At 38.0% G+C, this 23358-nt stretch overlaps 1 protein-coding gene across 2 annotated transcripts in view; it reads right to left on the reverse strand.

Annotated features, from left to right (window-relative positions):
- Nucleotides 1-23358, reverse strand: part of RAB3C (RAB3C, member RAS oncogene family) — a 261295-nt gene that overhangs the window by 126132 nt on the left and 111805 nt on the right. For both annotated transcript variants that reach the window (XM_014860388.3, XM_014860387.3), the window contains exon 3: nt 18233-18351. In XM_014860388.3, the coding sequence (XP_014715874.1) occupies nt 18233-18351 (119 nt within the window). The remainder of the gene's footprint in view (nt 1-18232; nt 18352-23358) is intronic.

The following is a 23358-nucleotide window of genomic DNA, read 5'->3' on the forward strand; positions in this document are numbered from 1 at the left end:
CAGAAAGATTGTGTGAATTCTCTCCATAGCTGCAGAAGTAGCGTGAAACAAATATTGCTTTCCATTCTAGCTGTCAAACATGTACTTTATAGATGAGTTAATTATTATGCAAGATGGTATTGAATCACATTGATGTATAGTGGCTGCTAATGAGAAGTCATAAATCAAAGTCCGTAATGTTAAGCTCAAGCTACAACATGTAGTTCCCTTAAAATATCATAAGGTTGGCTACGTAAATGTGAATATATGTGCAATGATTCTCTAACTCTCAGGAAGTTAGCTGCTTCCTGATTCCCAGTTAAAATATTCAGCATATAACCCATTTTTTCTCCCCTTTGTGATGTCTTCATTTTCCTTAAGTCCCACATATGCAGAGCTCATTGCACAGGTGATGAGAAGGGGTGGGCAGTAAGCTGCCTGAGAATGCCACAAAATGATGCTGGCTCCATGGGTTTATTGCCTGACAGACCTGTTAGGATGGTGGCTTGCCTAGAATGAGAGGTTGTTTCTGTTTGTTTGTTTGTTTTTCCTAGCTCCAGCAAGGAACAAAAAGGCCTTCCTTTTTATATTCATCATAAATCCTTTAGAAATTGGAGATCAGTTTGGGGATATAAAATTCTCCTAAGGTGCAAATATTCCCATCTACCCTTGTAAATCAATTATCTCCTTACACATTAGATGAATTGTTTAATCTGATTAGTCCCTGGAAAGGATCAAAGCAATCATCTAACAGGAGTTGTTTAGAAAAGGAGAAATCCTATAGAAGGGGGAGGTACATAGGTGAAGGTTGGGTATGGGAATTTGTTTTCTCATTCATTCATTCATCAATTGCATATTAATTGAGTGCCTAATTACATGGTTCTTTGAGAGATCCTTGGATAATATAGGGATCAATCTAATTCATATTCAAACATCAAGAACTTATAGCATAGTAGAGGAAATGAACAGGTAAACAATGATAATACAAGGCAGGATGAAATAAGTGCTTACAAGATATATAAGGGACGGTGCAGGGGGAGTCCCTGAGAAGCACCTGATCCTGAGCAGGACATCAAGAGGAAGGGAAGATAACTCCATTTAATGAATCCCTGCCTCGTGGCTGGCCTCAGGACATTGCCCGTATTATTGAGAGGGGGATGTATTCGAAGTAAGCTTTACATGAAGAGGAGGGCTTTAGATGTCTGCAGTAAGAATGGGAGCTGTTCATTCTGATGGAACGATAGAGGTAGCAAGGAGCACTACATACTTGAGTAGTGGCTGGTGGTCTGGTGTGGTCGGAGTGAAGAAAGGTACATTCATTATAAGCCATCTACTTCTGAAACAGTAGGCCTAGAAGAATGGGGGATTTGGAAACCAGAGGGTGGCTAGCATAAAAGCCCTGGCTACGTGGTAGGAATGGAGGAAAGGCAAGGGCTGAGAGACTGGCCAAAAAGGCAATTCTAGGAGCAAAGGTTAATTCTGCAGTAGCGGCCTGGTGACCAAGGCACTACATGTCTCACTTCCCCTGGAAGACTCAGAAGTCTAGGAAAGCAGGCTGTGATTCATCTGGGCACCTTTTACAGTGATGGCCATGCAAAAACTCCTCAACCGAAAAGGAACAAACAGACAAAGAAACAAACAAATAACCCTTCTTGTTTGAATCGAATCTTGTATACTATATTCAGCATACTGTGGGGTTCATTTCCAATTAAAAAGCTATATTTGGAAAACCACAAACATGACCATCTCCCTATTCTGTCAATTCAGAAGCCTCTAAAGTTCAGAGCCTCTGGCCTCACCTCTTTTCTATGTAGTCATCTCATCGGAGAGAACAAGGAAACAATGAGAAGGTACAATATGCACCTGTCGCCTCATTTCAAATCAGCTACCAGGTGCTGCCGCTGCTCATGAGAATTCTGTCCTAGACTGAGTTAGCTGGAAATGCCACACACGACCCGGTAAACCATGTGACTACCGCATGTTTGATGATATATTTACCCCAGGCCTACAGAAACATTTTCCATATCAGTCCGTCTTCAGCCACTTCCCAGTCAATGGGTCCTGGGAACCTTTGCAGAGGCAGCACTGATGATAAATCTTTCATAGGAACCACTTACTTTTTGTCACTACATCTCTTTACCCCTTCCAGGGAAAACTACTTGATTCAACCCAGGGATTCAAGGTTTGTTTCTCACACTTGGAGGAAGTCGAGAAGGGGCCCCTGCCTCAGAAAGCAGCTGGCTCAGCAGCAGGTCCTGTCCTTGCTGATAGGACTAAGACTTGTGATCTCAATCATGCTGATCCAAACACTTTGGTTTGAATTCCTGATCTGTGTCTAGACTCCATGCTGTGTCTCTATCTGAATCACAGAATTTCTGAAGAAACTGGCAACGTAGCATTAAGATCCAGTCCAAAGTAGAAATACGTGGGATAGAGTTGTCAGTTTGAATGGACTAGTTATAAAGGTAGGAGCATAAAAAAATCATTCTGCAAAATCTAAATGTGCAAAAGGTTAAGAAGCTGTATAAGATATATTTATATATTTCTCCAGACTGTTAATATTGATATATGAGAATCCAATTCCAATAATATGTGACTAAAAATTGCATTGGGAAAAGCTTTCATCTTTCAATGTAACTTTGCATTATAATCTCTCCAGGAGATTTTTTAAAATTCCTGATGCTGGGGTCACAACAGCAGAGATTCTGATTGAGTTAGTCAGAGGACAATATGCCTTGAAGATGTCCAAGTGACTTTAATGTGCAATCTGGACTGAGAAATACTGTCTGATATAGATCTAAGGGCAAGATAAAGTCCTTTACTGGCTACAATATGCCAGCTTCCTAAGATTTTCTCCTCTATTCTCGCAATCATCCTGTAAGTTAGAAATTCTTTCCCTCTTTTAAAGACAATCAAGTAAGGCTGAGAAAGCTTAAGTACTGTCAAATTTCCAGGGTTATGCAGTACTTTGGTTTGTCGGATTTGTCTAAGTTTGAGGCAAGGGACTTCAATTAAGGGTTTGCAAAGCCTCCACAGCTCTCCTCAACAGCCTTAGAATTCTCAGTGTGGTGCCTCTTGCCCTTCTCGAAATGAAGCTTTAACCAATAATCCTCCTCTCTTCTTTCCACCTTTCTCATTTCCTTCCCAGATCTCTATCTCTGTTGGTTTTAAATTGAGGGAATTAAAAAGAAAGAAAAAAGGCAACTTTTTCTCCCAGCTTAAGGAAATTTCTCCTAAAATAAGCTGTTCTATTCAGAACATGAATTAAGTCATCTTTGGTACTTTTCAATACATATCATAAGGTCATAGGATGGAAAATTCCATGCTCTAGCAATTCAGAAAGGACTCATCTCTAGAATATAAACTATGAAAGCAAAGATTTACATAAATTACCATATTAATATACATATTTAGAGTTCACAGTTTATCAAAAACAGAAAGATAAGGAAATAATTTCAATTGCAGCAGAACATCCATTTTTTCACATTGCTTAAATATTTGATATGCAATTAGGAAGTGCTGGGTGAGGAGAGGCACAGTTAGTTTTTACTATACTTAACTCCTTGACTGCCAGATAACAAATCTATCAAAAATGTCATGTTTAGGATCAAGCTCAGTGGGATTCAGGGAAGGCATGGGGTTGAGGGAAGGCGTTTGATCAGAGATGAGTTTAGGGATGGAATAGGAGGTTAAAATGTTTGTTGTTCTACTATTGCTCATAAAAAGAAGAATGTTTTGACATTTTGACATGTGCATTTTGATGAGGGCTATATCCACATGATCCTGTCATATTGGCCTCATCACTATGTTTCACTTCAGTGGCAATGAAACTGATATGAATAGCAAAATGTGGGGGGCCAAGAAGAGTGGGGAGGAATGCCAAGGGGAAAGTGAGATTCAAATAAGAATCATGGGAGGGTCAGGGGAGACTGGCTAGTGTTGTTGCATCTGGTGTGTACCACTTCTGTCAGCCTCACAGAGCTCCTTCATGGGGTTGTTTTGGGCAATTTTCTACAAAGTGGTCTTCCACAAAGGTGTTGGAAGACAGTATTAGAAAGTCTACTTGTATTTAACTCATTCTTTTTTAGCATCTAATTTTCTGTGTGTTTTATATTGTGCATTATAGATTGGTTCAGTGGTATGTGCTTATTATTTATGAAAAAATAAATAGATATTGTGTAATAAAGAATTTGGCTGGCCTTTGTCCCCAGTTCCTGGGAGGTGACCTCTAAAGTCTTGGTATTTCCCAAGTGACTCGAGTGTCTTTGTTATTCATGGTGGGCCCCTTAGAGCATAACTGATAGTTTATGTTAATGAGATGACTCAGGATGGGGGGACAGGTGGACATGCCAGAAAAACCAACTATGTGATTAGATGGCTGGCACTTTGAGTCACATGATATCAAGCTGTCCTCTGAGGAGGGGAGGGGGGTTGGAAATTGAGTTCAACCATGTGGCAATGATTCCACTGAAACGTCAATAAAAACTCTGGACACCAGAGCTTGGGTGAACTCCCCTGGTTGTCAATGATCTGCATACTGTCACATATCACTGTGCCAAGAAGGTAATGGCTCCCTGAGGACGACAGAAGCTTCAAGTTTGGAACCCTCTCAGACCTTGCCCTATTCATTTCTCTCTTTGGCTGGTTTTGATATGTATCCTTCTGTTATAATAAAACTTGTAAGTATAAGTAAGTAATAAAAATTGTAAGTATAACATTGTAAAACTATATAGCACTTTCCTGAATTCTGTAAGTCATTCTAGTGAATTATCAAACTTAAAAATACTCATTTTCTTAGTCAGCTGGTCAGAAGTGAGGGTGGCCCTGGGGACACCAAACTTATAGCTAGTATCTGAAGTGAGACTAACCCTTAACCTTTGCTAAATCTGGGTAGATACATATAGGGGTGATTACTCCAAAGTTTTAATTGCTATGGGTATTTGATCCAAAAATGTTTGGAAACCACCTGAGAAACTACTCAGGCTTTGTGACATCTCTTCCCTCACCTGTCATACACTAGTTGTTGATTTCAATATGCTATGGGAAGGAAAACTATAAAAGAATTTCATTTGATATTTATAAATTAAAATTATGACATAGGATACAGTAGACTTTAAATGAGAACTGTTCTAAGAGTTAGTCTGTGAGTAAAGAAAATGAGATTGATGACATGGAGACTGTAACACATGGTTGGGCTGCTTGTCAGTTCTTTTACTTACACCATGATTCTTACTCTTGCTTTGGAAATTGATGGTACAGAAAGGAAATGGTATGTGACAATACTTAATATGAGCCCTGTCTAAATTTAATGGAATCAGACATCATACATCATGACCTACCTTCTCTGGTGACAAAATATGATCCTCCCATGACTAATGTTGTGCTGTTTCTCTAATTTTCTCTTTTGAATTGTTTCCTTTAATCTCTATTTATTTATCTAGCTTTTAAAGAGTGGGTGTATAGGGAGGTTGGCTTACAACTGATAATTAGGATAAATGAGCTGAACTGCAAAGATGAATGACCAAGTCCACCCCAACGGTAAATGAATAAATGGGGTACCAGAACCCTCCAACTAGAATAAGGAGCCCTACATTAGGCAAACAATGTCATAGATTTACAAATAGGTGGAGATCAGACTGGGGTGGTATCAATTTAGACATAAGTGATTTGACTTCTCTCACATTCACAAGGCCATGACTGAGTGCACGTTTATTTGCTAATGGGACAATTAGAAAATGAAGACCAATGTATGTATCACGGAGTATTAAATATATTCACCAGGGTTAGAAAGCAATAGTGATCATATTTATGATGGACCTGAAAATACTAGTATAGTTCAAGTAAACCACAGTGTAACTGTTCATTTTTAAAGCCTAGAACTCTGTTTTCTAAATAGAATCATCAACAATCCCACAGATTTGCTTTCAAACAACAATCATTAACAATACCACCCAGAAACCAAGCTAAACATCTAGGACTAGGAAATGGGCTCTTCTCACAATCTCCTCCCTGAGGAGTTATGTGACAGGTATAATTATTTTCCTTCAAGACAAATCTACTCCCCAAAGGCAGGCAACTAATTTCAAAGAAAAGAAGGTATATCAAAATAGATGGAAACTAAGGAAATCCTGTGAGAAAACACTGGTATTTGCAGTAAATATTGTGACACAAAATTGCACATAAAGAGCTGCCAAGGAGTCTATTTTCAGAGTACAAGTGAAGCAGAACAAATAGCAATCATATTTATGTGATACCTTTTATCCAAGAGTCCAAGTCTTTTATTTAATCTTTTTATTTCTTATATAGCCTGACTGGGGTAATGCTACAGCAACGAGAATCTAGCTTCTATCCTTCGCTTTAGTGTCAATATTTATGGAATAGTAATTACCACCTCCAAGTAGAGTTGAGGTTAGTTAGGCACCAGAACACAAAGTCATACAAGAAGGGCATTTCTATTCCCTTATCTCCTTCTCTGTACATAATCAGCACATTAACGGCTGAGACGTGTGTTATGCTCAGCATTCAAGCCTTTTGCTATTTCCTGGGTCACAAAAAAAAAAAAAAATTCACTGTGACCAGAATATAAGCCCATGTTTGCCCTCTTGGTCTGGGCAGATATTGAATAAAATGAAATGCTTAATTAAGACATCTTTAATTCAAGGCTTTACTTTTTTTTTTTTTTTTTACCATATCAGCATTCTTCATGTAGCTGATTTTTATCTCTGTGTCCAGCCTGGAGAATTCATTAAGAGAAGCCACAACAAAGTGCAGGAAATGAAAGAGTAAGTGGAAAACACAAATAGAAACAAGAAAACCTAGAGGCAGAAAGTTGGATGATTGGAAACAGAAACAGTAAGAATAACTGAATTGAGGCCATCATAGATGAGCAAATATTTCCCAATGTGTTAGATGACATTTCTAGCTCTTTTTTGGTGCCCTGGAATATGTGCTATACTTTTATTTGTACTAACCCATTCGCCAAATATACTCTCCCTTCCAAGAAAAAAAACAAAAACCCATTTTAGGGATGGAGTATGCTACAGGAACAAGCCAGGTAACTTCAAGTCACTTTGCTCAATATGTAAGATAAGGCACATTTTGCTTTCTCTTTATCAATTCTGCCCACATATCTCTCCATGTTACTGAGAGGGAGAGAGAGTCTCATTATATAGACAAAATTTTGGTAAAATAGGCAGTACCTCCTTACAAGATTTGAATTGAGAACACTGATTTATTTTTATTGTAACAGCATGATACCTTTCCAGCCCTCAGTCATCAATTTTTTTGGACATATAACTGATATGTGCCTGGGACTGTGCTGGATTATGAAGACACAGAGTGAATGAGATCTAATCCTATGCACTTCTTTTTCTGTCATTCATACATTCATTCACTCAACAAATATTTATTCAGTACCTTGTATATGTGCCAGGGACTTTTCTAGGCATCTAGGATATACTACTGCATGAAAGGGACAGAGATCGCTGTCCTATGAAGTTTGCAGTCTTCCTGGGGAGACAGATATGATAAATAACTCAATTATAAAATACATCAGAGAGTGATAAACACTACAGAAAAAACAGAAGCAGAGAAAGGGGATAGGGAGAACCACAGAGGGTTGCAATAAAAATGGGGCGGGAAGAAAAGGCCCTGCTGAGAAAGTGACATTACAGTGAAGACCAGACGGAGGTAAGGGAGAAGCCCAAGGATATCTGGGGAAGAGACTTTCAGGAGGTGAGGATAGTAGGAGCAAATGCCCTGAGGTAGAGGCATGTCTGGTACATTCTAGGAATAGCAATGAGCCTGTGTGGCTAGACCAGGGTAGAGTAGGAGAAGGTGGCGTCAGGGGGCAGTGGGTAAATTGTACAGGGTTGTGTAGGCTCTTGTAAGGGTTTTGGCTTTAATTCAGGAGAGGTGGGTTGCTGTGAATGTTTGGAGCAGAGGAGCGACACGATCTGCTTTACAGTTTGAAAAGCTCTCTCCAACTGCTGTGCTGTTCTGGGCCTGGGGCAGGCGTAGAAGCAGGGGGACCAGTTAGGCTATTGCAACAATCCAGACACAAGATGGTGACGGCATAATCAGGGTGTAGCAGTGTGTTATGGGTTGAATTGTATTCCCCCCAAAATGTTGAAGTTCTAATCCTTAGTACCTGTGGATGTGACCATATTTGGAAATAGTGTTTTGCAGACGATCAAGTTAAGATGCGGTCATTAGTGTGAGCCTTGGTCCAATACGACTGTGTCTCTATCAAAAGGAGAAACTTGATCACAGAGAGACACATACAAAGAGGGAGATAATGTGAAGACACAGAAAGAAGCCATCTACAAGCCAACGAATGCCTGAGGCTACCAGAAGCTAGGAGAGAGGCATGAAGCTATTCTCTCTCATATTCCTCAGAAGGAGCCAACACTGCCAACACTCTAATCTGAGACTTCCAGCCCCAGAAGGGAGAAACAATAAATTTCTGTTATTTAAGCCACCCAGCTTGTGGTACTTTGTGAGAATAGTCCTCACAGACTAATACACAGTGGAAATGGTATGAAGTGGTGGGATTCTGAATATATGGCCCTCGTTATTCATGGATTCCATATTTGCAAACTTCGCTATTTGCTAAAATGTATTTGAACCATAAAAATCGATACTCATGACATTTGCACAGACATTTGCAGACGTACAAAGTGAAAACTCTGAGTGGCCTGATGCACATGTTCCCAGGTGAGGTTGACCAAGGCCATGTTCTGCCTTGTTTCAGCTCTCATGCTGTAAATAAAGGCCCTTTCACATATATTTAGTGCTATGCTTTTCACAATTTTGTGCTTTTGTTGGTGATTTCGCTGTTTAAAATGGCCCCCAAGCATAATGCTGTGTAAGTACAAGAAGGCTGTGACATGCCTTACAGAGAAAATCTGTGTGTCAGATGCGCTTCATGTAAGCATGAGTTATAGTGCTGTTGGCTATGAGTTCAATGTTCATGAATCAACAATATAAATTAAATAAGGTATCTTTAAGCAGAAATGCACATAAAACAAGGTTATGTATTGATTGGCTGGCAAAAATCTGAACAGAGGCTCACAGGAACCTAACCCTATACTCTCCCTGTGGGGTAATGATTCAGTATTCACTAATTCAGCACTGTGGTGACTCTACAGAGCATAACTAGCGTGAATAACAAGAACAGACTGTGTTCGGAAATTAGATCCAGGATATAACAGTATTTTCTGAAGCACTAGATGTGGGGTCTGAGAAAACGAGGAGTTAAGATTTTTGGCCTGATAAACTGAGACGAGAGGTGTCTTTCATGGAGGGAAAAGACAATGGAGGAAACAAGGTTTTGTTTTTGTGTTTTTTCGAAGGGACTGAGGATTAGGAGCCATCTGTCTTCTAAATACAAACTTGAGTATAAGTTGGGTTATCTGTACAAGAAAAACGTTTTCTGGCTGGGTCAGAGCAGCAAGAAGAAATGTAGTTACTAAGATCCCAAGAGAGGAGACACTCTTTGCTGCCTGGCATGGGGTGGTGGTGAAACTTGGGGGTCAGAGGTCTGTGTTGTAATCCCACATGTGACCCCTCCAAGCTGTGACAGAACTGACTTTATAGTTGATAGGACCCTTGAACAAGATTAGGGAGCTCTGAACAAAGGCTTAGCAATTGTTCATCATAACTTAGTCGTTATTATCAGGCTAAATTCTTTCATATTTAACATGAAATCACCTTAATTTAAGACCATTATATATTTTTGGAGGAAAAAAGAGAGAAAATTGCAGAGGAAGAGAATAGTTGAAGGTGAAATTTCATTCTCCTTCCAGCACAACTGCAATGGTGCCCTGAATGTCATAGAAATGAATTATTTAGAACTGGTGGGAAGATGGTGTCAGACTTTTATCCTCCGTCTGATGGTTTTTAAAAAATATCAATCTGCTCACCAGATTTCCTGCCTTAAAAAAGACCCTATATTTATAGTTTCTCATTGTGTCATAAAAAGCAGAATGTAAATAAATAAGGTTGGGGGAGAGAAGTCAATGACATTCTCCTACAGGAAACACAGCAGCCTGTGGCCATGCCATACTTAGACCAGAAATGCATTTAAAGTCAGGAATGGGGAAGATTTTAAGTCAATTTAAGATGCATTGTAGTATGTGTAGACAATTTGAGCCATTGTGCTAGAAGTTCAGGAAGAGCTTGGACAGCTGACTCAAATTCTATATACCCGGGGTCATGTTCCAACTGAGACCCAGGGAACCTCTGCCCACAACTTATCTGAGAAACATTTCAAGGAGAGGGAAGTTTTCAGTAGTGATTCCATATTTCTAAAATTATTTAAATCTATTTGGGACCTCTCTAGTAAATCACTCATTTATTTCTTAAATCAAATCCCATTGGAGGATTCAAAGCACAGAATACTCTGTTTTCAAAAAAGAGGTGGCCTCTATTTTCTCAAAATTATAGAGCTACTAGATTGCTGCTCTTGACTCTACAACCCAACACGGTTTTCTCCTTAATAAACTGTAGGTTGAAGCAAATGGGGATCTGGCAAATTAGTCTAGTTACTGACCGTGATCACACACATTTTCACCACATGGACAAATCTGAAGAACACTGTAAACTTCATTGCAGCTTCCAGTGTGTTGTTTACAGCCATTTATTTTTACAAAACACACCAATCAATTCAGATAGCCTCACTAGATATGCATTTTCCATGCAGGTTTCACTCACCCATTCAATAAATATTTATTGAGCAGCCACTGGGGTAGTGCTGGGGTGTAAAGATGAAGAAGACAAGCACAGTCCTTTTCTTCAAGGAATTTGGAATCCAGCAGGAAAACAGAGAACTAAATAAGCACTTATGATATGTTATAAGATATATGGTGGTGATGTTTCAAGAGCTGACTACAGGAGCATCTAAATGAGTCTGCATTAGAAAAAATTTATCAGAGGAAATGATGGTCAAACTGAGACCTGACAGATAAGAAGAAATTAGCTTGATCTTTGTGGGTGTTGAAGGGATGTGTTTCTTATAGAAGGCAGGGCATGTTCAAAGGCCCAGAGAAAGAGAAACCCGAGGGCATGAAAAGTTCAAGGGACTGAAAGAAGTTCAAAACCTCAAAAGACTTTAACAAGCATGAAAATACAAGGTGGCATCTGATTTCCAAAATATTGGATTCACTATAAGCACACAAGCTCCTCTTCAGAGAGCATAACCTGCAATTGCCTTCTATCCAAGATATAAGGTAGAAAAATGATATTTAGGGAAGATAGTCTGGGTAGCATGGAATCCACGCATTCCCTTGAGAGGTTACCATTCCATTCTTGGATCATTTGAGACCACAAGAAGTCTATGTGCTTGGATTATATTTGCCTAGCTTCTCAGAGGGGCCTTCACTGAGCCTTTAATGTTTGTCTAAAGTTTGGAAGGTGCCATAAAAAAGGAGTCTCATGGGTTCTTTTTAGTACAAGTTGTAAAAGCCATTGCCGACATAAACCCAATATGCCCAAAATAAAAGGCATTTTCACCGGAATTTAAGTAAAAAAATACTTTCTTTGCCCTGAGGGATTGGTATGGTATTTTCCCTCTTCCTATAATGAGAGCTATGTACTACATCATGTTTACCTTTTTTGTTTTTCAGTCTTGATTTTCACCTTGGTTTCCAGGAATTTCAGAACTACATTTCATTTAAACACAATAACCATTTTATCCTTTGGATTTCCATAAGCTTTTAAATTCTTTACCAGACATCTTTTATGTGCCCCTTGGATCCACTTGGACTCACTTGTCTGAAGGGCTCTTGGCCACCTGAGTCATTCCTCCTCCAAAGGGCTCTGCTCTGCTATCACCTCTGTTATCAGTGTGACACAGTCATAACCCAAAGCAGCTCACCTCAGGCCAATGCCATGGAGCTCTTGCTGCCTACACTGAAGCTTTCCAGTCGCTAGTGAAATGAGTCATCCATGTATGTGTAACTTGGAAGCATGGAGGAGTTACAGCCCCAGAAGTGAACATCTGACCAATAAAAGACAAGAGCTGATGAGTAAATTATTCTCCTTTCTTCTACCAGAGAGTCTCTGAGGAAGTTCCTGGGAGATCAATGGTCAGCTGTACTTGATACCAAGTGGTGAATGGTTTGCAAGACACCCCCTAACGTCGGTCCCCCCTTCTTCCCTGTCACACTCCCTTTTCTCCTCACTCTTGCTTCCCTGAGACTGTACTTCCCAATAAAGCATTAGCACTAAAGCTTTTTCCACCCTCTTTGTAGGGAACAAGCACTAGAACAAATATTCTCTCCTGATTCTTGAGATTTACTCTCTACTCCTATTTTATTAACCATACTATATGTATTTTTGTGTTTACTTTCTCACATTCTTTTCGAAAATTTGTAGACTCAAGATAAACATATAAATAAGCTCATAATGAGCTTCATTTTCTATTAAATTTATAGAACTTGGGAATTTGGCCAAATTGAAGAGAATATTTAATTTAATTTAATTCCTTAAAATTTCGTTGGAAAATTCAAAGCGGTTTAATGTATTTTCAAAAAAGGAATAGCCTCCATTTCCTCAAAATGATGTTAGCTTGCTGCTATTCTCTCTAAATCTCTCTGTTTGCCTCCTTAACAGACTAGAATTTGTGTGTAATTAAGTTTAAGAAACTGAGCACTTAATCTAAATCTCCCTATAGTGAGATAGTTTAAGGATTTTACTGAAATCTCAGCCGACAAGTATTTTCTTTTCTTTCTGTGCAATTGAAGTGGATTTTACCAGGAAGAACATTTGAAACGTTAGTTGCAAATCAGTTTCAATTAATTTTTCCTTTTATTATATACGTTTTTCTGTATTTTTTTTCGACCCCTAAGATCAGCACTTGGAGACCAGTAATTTAAAGAATATGTTCCTTTGTGCTTCTTTCTCTGAGAATACCTTATTTCCTGTCGTAGAAAGCCATCACTGATTATCGGAAAGCTCCCCTGTCCCCAACACTATTCAGTGATGCATATACGTAAAGCAAGTTTCAACTGCTGAATTGGGGTTTTTTTTTTCCAAACAGATTTTTTTTTTCGTACTAAACAATTCTGCTTTTATTCCTTGAATATTTCCAAAGGTTTTTTAATTCTATTTTTTAACAGCTCTTCCCAAGGTTTTTGATGGGTCATTTTGTTCAATTTTTTTCAACTAAGAATAAATTTTAAAATACCCATTTTGTGCCAGGTACTATGTTAAGTAGGGGGCACAAACAAGTAAGACGTGGTCTTTCTCTACAAATATATAATCTAGTAGCAACTTAAGACAAGCATATACTAAAGAACAATAAAAAGCTAAATATAATTAGTTCCATAGCAGGAATACACATACAATATTAAATCCTTTATTGGGAAGAAGAATAGAACCATTAATTCCTGACTACATCAGTCTGAAGTAATTTCTATATTTTCTATTGGGATATCGAGTAAAGATGTAATTTTCTATAGTTCTTTGGATCATTAATTCAAAATATATATTAGAATAATGGGTATATTCATACAATGGAATGTTATTCAGCCTTAAAAAGGAAGGAAATTCTGACATATGTTATAACATGAACAAACCTTGAGAACACTAGGCTAAGTGAAACAAGCCAGTCACATAAAGACAAATACTGTATCATGGTACTTATATGATGTACTAGAATAGTCAAATTCATTGAGAAAGTAGAACAGAGGTTGCAAGAGTCTTGGAAGAAGGGAGAATGAAAAGTTACTGTTTAAGGAGTATAGAGTTTCAGTTTTGCAAGAAGAGTTTTGGAGATAGATGGTGGTGACAGTTGGACATTGATATGAATGTATTTAATACCACTGAACTGTACATTTAAAAATGGTTAAAATTGTAAGTTTTAAGTTATGTGTATTTTACTACAATAAAAAATTAGAAAAAATGTATATTATATTATAAAAAATTATATATATATATATATATATATATATATATATATATACATACGATTGTATTGTATTCGGTACTAGGGAAAAAGATTACTGAACTCACAGTCCAACACAGAAGATGGGATATAATCAAATAACAACAGTCTGCTAGGTTTTTATGTGGTCTGTAGAAAGTACTAGGGTAGCTTGGATGCAGAGATGAACGTGTGACTAGCACTGTCCACTGAGAATGGAAATTGGGATGGGTAGGAAATGGAGTAGAGATAGCTTTAAAATCTTCATAGAAGAATTGGTATTTGAGTGGCTTTGAAAGGTGAATAAGAATTTCGAGAGATAACAGAGAAGGTATTCCAAGCAGAGGAATGGAAGTATTGAAAAGATGGAACGTTTGATAAAAGTTCTGTCTGGTTGAAACATAGGACCAATGGAGGAGTGGTAGGAGATGATGTTAGTGAAATAGATATTGGAAGCTACACTGTTTACCACATTAGAGAATTTAGATTTCATTCTAGATCAATGGTCTTAACCAGTAATGGGCTTCAGGATCACTTGTGGAGTTTTCAAAAATACCTACGCCCAGATTTATCACTGGAGATTTGGGTTAGTATATCCAGAGTGGAGCCTGGGCTTCTTCATGTTATTGAAGCTCCACAGTGATTCAGATGGGCTCCCAGAGTCACTACTAAAGGTAATAAATCATTGTTAAAGATTTTATTTTATTTTATTTTATTTTGAGGAAGATTAGCCATGAACTAATATCTGCTGCCAATCCTCCTCTTTTTGCTGAGGAAAACTGGCCCTGAGCTAACCGTCGCCATCTTCCTCTACTTTATACACGGGACACCTACCACAGCATGGCTTACCAAGTGGTGCCATGTCCGCACCTGGGATCCGAACCAGTGAACCCTGGGCCACCAAAGTGGAACTTGTGCACTTAAGCGGTGCACCCCCAAAGATTTTATTTTTAAGGTGAGAGACATGTTAAGGTTCATTTAGCTCTGATGGCAATATGATGGACGACCTGGAGTGGGTAGGACCTGAAGGTAAGAAGACAAAATAGAAGGTTCCTAAAGTGGATGAGAGCTAATGACAGCCTGGATTAAGACAGTGGCAATAGGGACAAAGAATAAGGATAGATTTGAGAGCATTCAGAAAGCCAATACTATTGGAGAAATAAAAAAACAGTGCTCAAATTTGCACATCAGATAATTGGATGAGGGTTGATCCATTAACTAAAATAGTAAATGCTGGCATAACTACTAAATACAACATCTGGCAGATTGTCAAAGAGTAGGTATTCAATAAATGTTTGTTGGACGAATTAAAAAACTCTAATAAACCAATGATCATACAATTGTGGAGGAAAAAAATGAGTAAGTAAGGTTGAGTTTATGGATGGGCTTTGTTGGTTTTTGACAGATCTAGACGTGTGGGACAGGTGGAGTGGGAAGTTGTGAAAAAGATATGTAAAGCAGGGAGTGTCATCAAAGCAAAAAAACACAAAGGTTGGAAAGGTGAAGCTGGGTTCTAGAAACCGTGAACAGTTCAGTTTGGCTCTACGATAGTGAGAGATGAGACTATAAAGATACAGTGGCTCCATAATGTGGTATGTTTGAGAGTCAGACTGAGGTAGTTTTAATTAATTAAGGAGGCAATGGTGAGTCGTGGCTTTTGGGCAGGGGTCTTCCATGATCTTTAGGATCATGTTCTTTTGGGAGATTCTTATAGCAGCAGTGAGATAGGATGGCTTGGGATGAGAAGAAATCTAAAGGGAGAAAGATTAATTAGAAGGTTCCTATGAGGGTAGAAGCAAAAGATAACAATAAGAAGCTGAGCAATGATGGTCATAGAAGGAATGGAAAGGCAGGAGCAGAATCAAAAGATATTCAGAAAAAAATTACTATGCCAGATCAGGCCCCAGATTGGGATGGTTGGAGGTTAGAGCTGGACTCAGAGTGAGCCCTGGGTGACAGAGCATTAGGGTCTCAATGAATAGAAGTAATGATGTCAAGAAGGTGAGAAGTTGCAAGTAAAGATAATTGATTTTGTGGTGTCAGCAGGATGTCCAAGTGGAGAAATGTTCTGGGCATCTAGAAATGCAACACTGCAGTCTAGAAGACAGACTGGGGCCAGAAATTTGAACTTGGAAGCCATCTGGTATAAGTGATAAATGAAGTGGATAGGATGGCCAAGGAAACTGAGAATAAGCCTAAGAGAAAACCCCACAGGGGTATGCTTACACTTGGCAGGGTAAAGGAGGGAGGGAAATCTAGGAAATAGGAAGAGGAGCAGTCGTAGAGAGAGACAAGACTCATCTGGAAAATGCATCTCTCAGAAGACAAGAAACAGAGCCTCAAAAGGAAAGAGTGGGTAAATAGAGTCAAAAAGAGAATTGAAGGAAGAGAAGGGCCGAGATAGGGCAGAAGGTCTGTTGACAGGTGAGGAAGCTTTGGTGGGTTTGAAGCTGAACTGACGGGGTTTACAGAAGGAAGGCATGGAGGAAGGCATGAGGGAGCTGAACTGTTCCATCTCCTTTCTGATGCAAGAGGCAGGGGTACTGATAGCATGGTTCCTGGCATTGTGGCCATTTGGGTTTAATGAACTCAATTTATCCTTCCATGTATGCTCAGTAATCATATAACTTTCACTGAAACAACAGGGCAAGAACTACAGGTGCAAAGAGCATTAAGGACTCTCAAGTCTGGAACTTGATTCATGAAAACTGCCTGCCTGGGGGCACTGGGTCTCACCATTTCCTGAGAGGAAACGGTCAACGTTAAAATGACCATTTTGTATGTCAATATGCGTGCCAGAGCTATGCGTGGCAATTAACTAAATATCACGACACTATTAATTGCACACTTTTTTGTCACTAATTTGAAATGATATTTTTGTCATAAACTAAATTCCTGTATAGATTTGAGTCTGTATCTGGACTCTATTTCATTTCATTTTATACCAAACCTGCTGGTATTTAATTGGGATTGCCTTGAGTTTATAAATTAATTTGAGAAGAACCAGCATTTTTACAATATTCAGTCTGCTAAAAAGAAGGGTATTTAAGCCTTCTTTTATGTCTCTCAGTGGAAGATAATTATTTTTTCATATTGTTCCTAAACTTGTCTTTTTCAGTTTATTGCTATAGATTTCCCTTTTGCATTGCTATTGTCAATGGTATTATTTTTTGCACTGCAAGTGTGTGTTAGTAAGAAAGATGTAGGTATTTTCTCAGATGAACAATTAAAAATTTTTAAAAATCTAAAGCAAATTTCAGTTTTTAATAGCATCTGACCTTCATTGAGCTGATACACATGTAAAAAAAAAATCATTTTGGATACTACTATCGTGTAAAACAGGGAAAAAAATGAACGTGGTTTATTTCGTTTTTGTGTTGCTAAAGTTTCCTTACAGAAGACAAGCTGTATTTGGAGTTAAAATGGGCTGTCTGTTCAGTCTTGGTCCCACCAATAGGAGCTCCGTTTTCCTCCTAACACCACACAAAGCTCGAGCTAAACTCTGGCTCTTTCCCCAGAAAAGCAGACCAGTTCAGTCCTGCTGCTTGAATTCATGACCATGACCAAGGGCTCTTCAGTGTCTCCTCCCCAGGTGCTGGTGGAACAGGTTGAAGGAAGCTGCAGCCACAGCAGTAATCCCCCCACTGCCAATCACACTCATCACGGACAGAGAGGAGTTTTCAGATGGTTTCACGCAGCCATGAGTCAGAAAGGGTTTTAGTTTTACCTTTTTCTTCATCCCAGTCCTTGAAACTTTTCAGTTTGGAGAAAAACTGAAAACTATTTAACAAATCTATACAAGGGGTAAGCAAACTTTTACTGTAAAGGGCCAGATAGAAATGTTCTAGGCTTTGTGGGCCACATGGTCTCAGTTGCAACTTCTTAAATCTGTTGTAGCATGAAAGCAGTAAATGAGCCTGGCTGTCTTCTAACAAAACTTTATTTACAAAACAAGTGGTGGGCCGGATTTGGCTCATAGGCCAGATTTAGCCTGTGGTTCATAGTTCCCAGATCCCTATTTTAGATCAGTAAACTTCCAAACCATTCATTATTTATATTTTAAAGAATAAAAGCAATGCGCTAGTCTCCACAGAGCTAGTGATGACAGGATGCAAAGCACCGGAATGAACAAAATGTAGAAAAAGCACCAAAATGATTTCTTATCAATTCCAAAATAGCAATTCTGAGCATAGCTAGCATTTGTCTGCTTTACAAAGCACAAATGGGATCATAGTATTTAATAAACACACATATTACATTGTGGTGTGAGGAGGAAGAGAGAGTGGCATGAAAAAATCAGTAGTAATGAAAGCATTTGTTCTTACTTACCAATCCTGTACTGCATTGAAGGATTCCTCATTTGTGATGTCATACATTAAAATAAAGCCCATGGCCCCACGATAATAAGCTGTGGTGATAGTCCTGTATCTTTCCTGGCCTGCTGTGTCCTAAAAGATAATAATAATAATCTCTCAAAAAATAAGGCAATACATTTTAGGGGAAGTGGTTATTCCAGAAATAATCACCATAAAGAGTCTAAATTGTACTTGCAGTGTACAGCTGCGCATATTTTTCAGTCTTGTTTTTCCTAATAGTTTTCATATGGCAGTTCTGCATTATTATGAAAAATTCTCTTTTCGTAAAGATCTAGTTCAAAGTACCTTCTACATAGCTTCATTCTTATTAAGTAGCATCTAACTATAGAAAATAAAATAAAAAGAAAGATCATACATATCAAAAGGTGTGGCTTTTGTATAGTTTACAGCCAGAGGAGTACATTAGCTCCATCATTATGTATTTATTGTCTCCCTACTATGAACAAGACACTGTGGGGGAAAAAAGAAGTTTATGAAAAAGACCCTGTTTTTAAAGGCATGCAGTTTAGTATCAGTTATTCAACTGTAAAATGAGATTAAAAATATCTTCTTTGTGTGGAAGTTTGAGTCAGACAGATCTAGAATTCCTGCTCTCCCCTTAGTTAGCTGGGGGAATGTGGGCAAGCCACTGAACCTCCGTGAAGTGACCACCTCTAAGGTCCACCATGCTTGTTAGGGTTACATGAAATAGTGCATGTGAAGTGCTGCACACAGAGCCTGGCACGCAAAAAGTGGTCAGTAAACGGCACGTACTGGCTGTTGTTCCCGAAATTTGGGGAGGCAAGGCTAACACAGGATGGGAAATAGCAGCTTACAAATACAGGGGTTCCAGGACTGCAAAAGAGCTGGCATGGAACAGTTAAATCTGGGAATCAGAGGCAGCTATGTCACTGAAACAACCCATATATGTCATGTGAACTATATAGTGTAGCTCAAGAGATTACTCCTAAATTCTACCAGCTCTTGCCCCTTTGTCTTCTCGGGACCTGGGATGTCACTTACAACCCCCTTCACCACTTTCCCTGGAGACTGGGCTCTGACTTCTCTCTGCTGTTACTCTAGGTGCTTAGCATTTTGGACTGAAATGTTACCTTCTTTCCGACTTCAGCGTGGATCGTCTTGCTCCCCTTCTCCTAGAGATGCCTCCTTTCTACACAGAGTGCATCCCAGCTCCCCCTAAGACTTAAGAAGTCTTTAAGTGAAAGCTAATGTGTTGGGTGGCACAAGAATAGATTCCTTTAGCATCAAAATGCAGCTAATATCTCCTGGATCTCACTGTTGGGTTGGGCTCATGTTGGATAGGCTGTTCATCACCCGTAGGTATCTCCTGCTTGGATGCTTACACTCCACCTGGACCAACAGTGGGAAACTCAAGATTGCTTACAATTTTCTCCTGATTTGTGCGCTATATTCTATTTAGCTCCTGCAAGTTCAGAGAAGGGTGATCAAAGAAGGCTGAGGAAATCAGCGAAGGATTCTGAGAGAACGTGGTGGTGTGAAACGGAACTTGAAAATTAGCTAAGGGTGTGACTTTTCATGAAGCCAGCAACAATTATATTCTACTCTTGGAGCAGAGATAAGGCTGGCCTGATTGGAAGATATTCATTAGGTAATACAACAGAGATAAGGTTGCAAAGGTAAGATGAAAACAGACTATGATAGCAAAAATACAGCAAAATCAGTGAAGAGCTTTTAAAACATACCACCAACAGGAGAAAACAAAAAGGAAAACATATATTTCACCAAATGAACATTTGACAACTCCTTGAATATAGAAAAAAATGCTATAAATAAAATTGAAATGATATATAAACAAATGATAAACTGGGAACTATATTTGCATGGTACCAGCGAGACCAAAAGTTAATATCTTTGATATATTAAATGGTATTAGAAATCATTAAAAAATGTTAAATATTCTAATTTTTAAAATTTTTTATTAATAGGCTCATAAATAGCTAATTAATTTATAAAAAGAGTTGAATCTCAAGCATAATAATAGAAATGTAATGCTGCATAGTTTCATGCCCTTATAATAGAATTTACCTGTCAACTATTTGAATATTTTATTATACATTGCTTAGTATTTTATAAATTTGAAAGTGTAGGTGTTAGTCATAAATATGGATATCATAAGTTGCACATAATTGGGATAAATATACAAATTTGTTAGGCAGAGAGAAGCAAATCTTGAGCTTATTTGGATATTCTTGGATATTTGTGGGATCTAATTCAATTAACAGTATATCCAAATGTGAAATAAGGAAGAAAGTTAGAGAACCAAATTCCTAAGTACCATGTTTAAAGAGCGAGGTATAATCAGAGGTTGTGTAATATATTTTAGCTCTCTGGGGAACAGAACCCCTTATAACTAGTCATTCTATAAAACTTATCCACTTTTGACTTGGGTTCATATTTTCCAGAACACATTTTCTATAAAATTACCTTTTTTTTTTTTTTGCCTATTGTGAAACGCTGTAAATGGTTTTCTTTTTCTCTTGGTAAAATATCCTTTTGGATTGATTGAGCAACCTTCTTAAAGATTGGGGACCTCATTCCTGCTGCCTTCTCTGTACAACAGATAGCTTTTCCATAATTTCTCAATAGGAGCAAACAGCCACTATACCCGAGGCACTGCTAAAAGGTGACCCAGACCCTTCCTGTCAAGCATGTCTTCAACACAGACACTGAATAATACTGTGTTGGAAAACTATGGCATTATCTCTTTCTCCTTGACCCCTTCCAGTGATGCCTTCCCTTTTCATGTGATGTTAATTTTATTTTGACATAAAAGAAACTAGTTCTAGTGTTATAAAACACACCAATTTCACACTGTAGGTATATTTAGTCTTTGAGAGAGCAGAAATCAAGGTCCCGTTATATTTTGATTGAGATGTTACAGGAAACCACAGGGTTGAATAGCCATTAGGTCTCAAAATTTAAAAATAGAGAAAGGAGAACAAAAAAAAGCTTCTAAGAAAAAAAAAAAATAGAAGCTTTCAGATAGCACTTAAGTCACAGCAAAGGGCAGGACCTTCCACACCATTCTGACTTGACCCCAGAAACACAATGTAATTGGAAGTAGTCATCACCTAAAAACTCTCAGGGAGAATAAGAAATTGCACCAAACAGAGGAAGTGTGGTAAGAAATAAAAAGGAAATTCTCTTTCCAAGTAAAAGAAAAAAAAGAGTAAAACTAAGCTAATAAACAGACACCAAGTTGGTTCTGCATTGGTTTTGAGCACAGAAAACAATCTCAGAATTACAAACTCATTAGCATATTCTCTCCCATGATATCTGGAAGAATAGGAAGTCAGAAAAACACTTCATTATGTTTGACATTTACTAATGATGATACAAGATTATATTTGAAAGAAAAGAACATTTTATAATGTCAAGAGCCACTAATGTAATTAAATGTGAACATTCTCCGAAGGTAAGTGACTGAAATGGTACCTCTTCTCAATGTGCTCAGGAAAATGTCTCCAAATTCTGGCTTTGCATTGTTCCTCTGCCCCATTGATTCTAATAGCTAGGAATACCTGCTGATTTACTGTAAATATAGGTTTCTGGTGATTGAAAACCACCACTATAAATCTCTTCCAGAGAAAATGAGGGATTAAAAAAGTGATTAAATAATGAAAATTTTTTCCTTCATTTTCCTCTCTTTTAAGAAAAATAAAATCATTTTAGTTGGTTTAAACATTTTGATTTCTCCCTCATGTTTTTAGGAGGAATTTTTGGCCTTAATGATAAGTTTGATTAGCAAATACTTGAATAACTGTGAAGAAAAGACTGTAAAATGGAAAACATTAGCAGCTTGATAATAGTAGCCAGTATCAATTTCAGTTTGAATTTAGGCATTCTTGTCTTACAGTCTGTTCTCTGATGAAACATTTTATTCCTTTAACTGTATGTACTGCATTGTGAAAGCATTCTGAGGTCATGCAGAGATAATGTGCAGTTTTAAGACTGAGGAAAGAGCTTTCGTTTGTAAGGTCTGGGTTATATTGTAATTTGGTTTTTGTTTTGGTGATTACTTCTCTCTGTGTTGGATTAAAGGGAAAATGGAAGTAACCATTAGTAAAGAAACATAACTCAAATAATATCACCACAATCAAAATACATTTATTGAATGTCTAGACAGAGAAAAATAGACTGAAGGATAGACAATCCTGGTACCTGTTAAAGTAAGTAAGTTTATAGGTAAAGAAACCAAACCAAAACACATTGGTGTTAACTGATCAACAAAAGCAATTTAATTAAGCTAAAGGAAATAATATTTAATAACCCAAAGAGGAAGTCAACAGAAATGGAGGATGCATTGCAACATGAGACATAAAACACACTTCAGTGAGTTCCAAATGGACACAAAGACGTGGAATGGAATAAACACTTGTCATTTAGCATTCAAGCAAGTAGTAATCTCATAACTTGTATTGGCTACATTTTACCTATAGGAATTATTTTGAATCATCAAAGGAAGATTAAATTATGCTCAATAAAGCTTAATATTAACACTGATTGATTGATTCATTCATTCAATAAACATTTAGTGAACACATTACTAGTTAGGGACTGTGATAGGTATATACTAAATTTATTCTATTCTAGACATATTTTTGTATATTTTAAAATTCGACACATTAAAAGCATTTTATTAATCAGAATATTATATTCCCTACATGTCTAGAAAAGATTAAATAAAATCGTGAAAATATCATTTCCAAAGAAGCAGACAGCTTAGAAACTTAAAACTGTAATTGAGACCATCTGCTCAGTGGTGAAGTTCTCCAATTCCTAGTCACTGTTACGGGTTGTGTTGTGTTCCCCAAAAGATATGCTGAAATCCTAACCCCCAGGACCTGTGAACGGGATCTTTTATTTGGAAATAAGGTCTTTGCAGATGTAATCAAGTTAAAATGAGATCATACCATATTGGGTGGGCCCTAATCCTATGATTAGTATCTTTTTAAGAAGAGAAAACAGAGACACAGAACACACAGATTAAGGCCACACAAAGGCAAAGGCAGAGACTGGAGCCATGCATCAACAAGCCGAGGAATGCCAAGGATTGCT

This window comes from Equus asinus, chromosome 10, assembly GCF_041296235.1.
Source record: "Equus asinus isolate D_3611 breed Donkey chromosome 10, EquAss-T2T_v2, whole genome shotgun sequence".
Classification (NCBI taxonomy): domain Eukaryota; kingdom Metazoa; phylum Chordata; class Mammalia; order Perissodactyla; family Equidae; genus Equus; species Equus asinus.